Raw genomic sequence first — 4,859 nt, 5'->3', positions numbered from 1 at the left:
GAGTTACTTTTGTGATTTACAGTGATTCTTGAGGATAGGGACAAAACAGGTCCTATGGATAAAGCACAAAATTTGAATAAAATATACACAAAATATATTTTTTTCAAATATCTGACTCAACTAACCTGGGTCATGTGAGCACAACAATGTATATTTTTCTTGTGTTTGCTGAATTTTTTTTTTTTATTTTAAACATTGTAGTCGGTGGATGATGCCTGTAAAAGCCCTTGTCCAGGAGCAGAACTCAACACATTATAATAGTTTAAAACAATTAAAGAAATACTAAAATTATATATTATGATAATTAAGTATAAGTATTCATATAAATAATTATAAAAGTATCAATAAATTGAATTAAAAATCATTTTTATATATTTTCCAACTCCACTGAAATTTGTCCCTAGTTTTTGTCAACACCGTCAGAAATGAAAAGAATGTAAAACAATCGTTATTCTTTAGTTTTTTTCTTCTGTTTTATTCCTAAGTTGTCACAACCATGATGTGTCAACACCATAACTGATAATTTACAAAACTTTGATGAAATTTTGTGAAATAAAAGCTTATTTCTGGTAAACTGAAAAGATTTCATGGACCTGATGAGCTACAATATGACCTCTTTCAGAATAACATCATATAAATTGAGGTAGTTTGGCTTTTTTTCAACTCCGTCAGATGTCAACTCCATCAGTTTTTCTGACTCTTTCAGTGAAATTGTTGTCAAATCTCACTTAAATGTGCAATTAATTCATTTTAATGTATTTTACATGAATTGTATTACTTCACATGTACTAAGTTTTTCATTTTATTCACTAGTTTGTTACCACCTTGTGGTAAAATGGTAACAAAAAAATTTACTTACCTAAATTTCTTGGGGAATATTTTATCTGCTTCTTTCTCTTTGGTCAAATGGGGGCTTCTTTCTCTGGTGGCTGGCCCTTATCATCCTCCACACTCGTAGCATGTCTTCATTAGCCAACTTCGTCCCCCCACCACCACCAGCATGTGTCCTTTGGCTAACATGGGTCTTCATGTGGCTAAAGCTGCCAAAGCAAAGAACACAAGCACCATGTAACATCAGCCAAGTTGCGAAATAATGCACATAAAGGATAACTTTGACTAACATTAGCTTTTAACTTGCTAGATTAAAATTGGAGGGAAAAATCTATTTCCCTGCCTTTAAAATATGTTTAACATTAAGGGCTAACGTTACAGTAATGGAGTTAAATAACTTCAACATTAAATTACAGCCAGGTATCATTAGCTTGAATTGCTCATAGGCAACATTACAAAGAAAGAGCACACAGTCAATGTTATTTTCTCAAATAAAATGTAAAGTTAATAAGACACATGCCTCATATGTATTAGGGGACAAACTTCAGCTTCTTTTTAAACAGGAGGTCTGGCCGTTATAACTTGTGTTAGGTTGATCTGACAAAATGGAAAAATGATCTGGCAATAAATTCACCTAATTTAGACAAATTACAAAATATTTGGAGGCACAATACAGCAGCTATTCAGTCAAAAGGAGACTGAAAAACCTGCAATTAGTACAACAATGTTTAACAGTAAGTATCTCAACAGCTTAAATTATACATGAGTCAAATAAATCTCATAACACTGCCTACCTAAAATAACGGCGTAGCGGCGGTCCAACAGCGGAAGCAGAACCAGCATCTTACACCGTTAGCTCATTGACTTAAATTATTGGGTTATTTTGTTTAGCTTTCAGGGCCACTATGGTCTTCTGGGTGAGTGCTGGTAGTTTTGGGCTGCTTTAACCGGTAATTTGATCGCTCCGGATCGCTGCAGTAAGCCTCGATATAGCCAAACTGCGTCAAATGTTTGTTTTTTAAACGTCATATTAGATTCGTCATGTTGATGCATTTTGACGTGCTTCACCCCCGAGGTAGTTCTTCGGCAGAACACGCAAACTTCCCCATCTGCTCTGAGAGCATTATAGTTCCTCACCACATTGCTTAGGATTTGTTGCTGTGCGCTTGCGCAGTGTGAAGGAAAGAGGAGATCAGCTGCACATGCGGGCTGCGAAGTGAGATCGGCAACTAGAGACAGTGATCGGCAATCACTGATCATACATTTTTCACGGAAATTGGCCGATTGTGATCGGTGACCAATTGATTGTCACACCTCTAGTCTGTATGATACCTACAGACCAGAATCTGCAGGGAAAACCAGGCTGATTCATGAGATAGTCATCATTTAAGTTATATTAATGATGTCATCTTTTTTCCCACAGACCTCCAACAGCCAAGTGTCTCCAATGAGGAGAAAGCTCCTGTCATCCAACAAGTCTGGAGCCTGGCAAGTAGGTCCAGTCAGGACCAGAAAAAAGCAGAACATCAGTGGACTGAAGAGGAACAGATGGGACCAGAACCTAAATGGATTAAAAGAGAAGAAGAGGAACCAGAACCTACACTGCTCAAACATGAGGAAATAGAATATCCACTAACATATGTAAAAAAAGAGGAGCTAGATTCTTTAGTGCTTCAACATGAACAGCAGCCACCAGAACATTTACCAACTGGACAGGACCAGAAGGACCTCTGCAGCAGTCAGGAGGGAGAGCAGCTTGTCCAGAAGCAGTTTGTTGCTTTGATTGAGACTTCTACTCTTCAGGAAGATGATATGAGTGAAGAAGAGACAAGAACAGAGCAGCTTTCCCTTCATATCTCTCCAGTGGTTGAGAGCAAAGATCAGGAAGGAAGCAGCTCCTCTGTGTCAGAGAGTCAGTCTGATACTGGCACAAAGAAAAGACCTTTCAAATGTGACATTTGTGGAATATGTTACACACATCAGTGGAAGTTGGAAACCCATTATAGCACCCATACTGGTGAGAAACATTTTTCATGTGAAACATGTGGAAAGAAATTCTCTCGAATTAGTAATTTAAAAGTGCACAAGAGAATTCATACAGATGAGAAAACTTTTTCATGCAAATCATGCAGAAAAAGTTTCTCTCGAATTAGTCACTTAGATGTCCAGAAGAGGAGTCATACAGATGAGAAACCTTTTTCATGTGAAACATGTGGAAAGAAATTCTCTCGAATTAGTAATTTAAAAGTGCACAAGAGAATTCATACAGATGAGAAACCTTTTTCATGCAAATCATGCAGAAAAAGTTTCTCACAAATTGATAATTTATATCGTCACATGAAAACTCATACACGTCAGGGGCCACTTTGAAGTTAAACCTGTGAAAAAACTTTCTTTTGAATCAGTAACTTAATTATTCTCATTAGAACCCATATTCATGAGCTGGGTTTTTCACATGAAATATGGAGGAAATAAAATGTTCTTTCATGCTGGTTATTTCCACATAAGACAAATACACAAAAGTGAAAATTAGTCATTTAACTCACAGATTTACTGTAATAAATGTTAAACCCTTACTTGGATTGTTTTCACTTTGCAAAATACAGTAGACCCTCAGCTATTTTTGGTTGCCCATTTATGGATTTTTTTTTTTTATTGTGGCGCATATCTATGAAATTTGTTAAGGTATATTTAGCATATTCAAAACCAGTTCAACTTGTTTGGAAGTGTAAATATTGAAGCGCCATGTTGCTTAACATGCCACTGACTGACTTTTGCAAAGTAGCCAATCAGGACGTTTCAGCAGAATCCTCCTCAAAATTTGACTTTCAGATGGAAATCTGTTTGTCATGAGTAACATACCAACTTTTCATGCTTTGCTGAAAAATTTCATGTATCAATTTAAACGTGAAATAAATTCATACTTGAAATTCGTGTATCGTTTGATACACGCTTGGATGTATCAAACAACTTGACACAAAAACTTCTGAAAACTATAACATATATTAGATATATTTCTATCTTTTCAACTGTTTGAATAATTGTTTATCTTCTTTGTGATATGTCATTTTTTACTTGAAATGTGTATGTCATTTTTTTCTAAATGGTCTGAACTACCTTTTGTTTCGAAATAAAAACTTGTGAATGAATACAAAGTTGTTTTTCCCCATTTATCGCCGACTGATGGAGCTGTTTGGAAAAGAGGGAAAAATGTAGATTTTATGGTTAAAAAATTACAAAAGGTTATTTTTGAAATGGAGAAATGGGTGTTGCAATGGGGATATAAGTTTTCAGTTGAAAAAAGAAAAAAAAATAAGGAAATATTAAAATTATATAACCAAGAATCAGAGTAAGTAAAGTGTATACAAATTTTAGGGCTATGGTTTGATGAAAAATTTTAATGGAATATACATATTCAAAAAGTTGTTAATAAATGTAAAAAGAAAAAATCTGAAATATTTTGAGATGCTTGGCTGGCAGGGACTGGGGAGCAGATAGGCAATCATTAAAACAGATTTACACAGGCATGATAAGATCTAACATAGACAGGTTGTCAAGTTTATGGTTCAGCAAGTAAAACACATCTAGTTAAATTAGACATTATTCAACATCAGGCATTAAGATTATGGACTGTAGCATTTAAAACCACACCAACAGCAGCAATAGAAGTAGAAATGCAAGAAATGCCTTTAGATTTAAGGAGAACAAAATTAGAAATAAATTATTGGTTAAATTTACAAGACAATAACTTTGATCATCCAATTTGGGAAATTTTAAATCCATGTTGGGAAAAAGAAAAGAAAAAGAAATTAGTAGTTTTGGATGGATAATTAAAAAAAAGAAAATAATTTCAAATTAATAGTTTAGAAATTAGTTGAACGCCAATATCAATTATACAACCGATATGGATTCTACCAGATCAATAGTAGATATGTCAATAATGGAAAAGAAAGAAATGTAAAGATGCTAAGGTGCAGGCTCCCAGTTGCAACATTTTTTTAAAAATTACATTTTTAATCGACCTGACC

General features: G+C 34.6%; 1 protein-coding gene across 2 annotated transcripts in view; it reads left to right on the top strand.

Annotated features, from left to right (window-relative positions):
* The window catches only part of LOC106936315 (zinc finger protein 70-like), a 107,447-nt gene extending 104,036 nt beyond the window's left edge, over positions 1-3,411 (top strand). For both annotated transcript variants that reach the window (XM_015017213.1, XM_015017214.1), the window contains exon 2: positions 2,255-3,411. In XM_015017213.1, coding sequence (XP_014872699.1) covers positions 2,255-3,201 — 947 coding nt within the window. In that variant the 3' untranslated portion in view covers positions 3,202-3,411. The remainder of the gene's footprint in view (positions 1-2,254) is intronic.
* Positions 3,412-4,859: the final 1,448 nt, after the last annotated feature.

Source organism: Poecilia latipinna, unplaced genomic scaffold (genome assembly GCF_001443285.1).
Source record: "Poecilia latipinna isolate Pla-1442-1.1 unplaced genomic scaffold, P_latipinna-1.0 Scaffold2116, whole genome shotgun sequence".
Taxonomy (NCBI): Eukaryota; Metazoa; Chordata; class Actinopteri; order Cyprinodontiformes; family Poeciliidae; genus Poecilia; species Poecilia latipinna.
The sequence above is the reverse complement of the archived record's forward strand: the minus strand, read 5'-3'. Positions and strand labels throughout refer to the sequence as shown.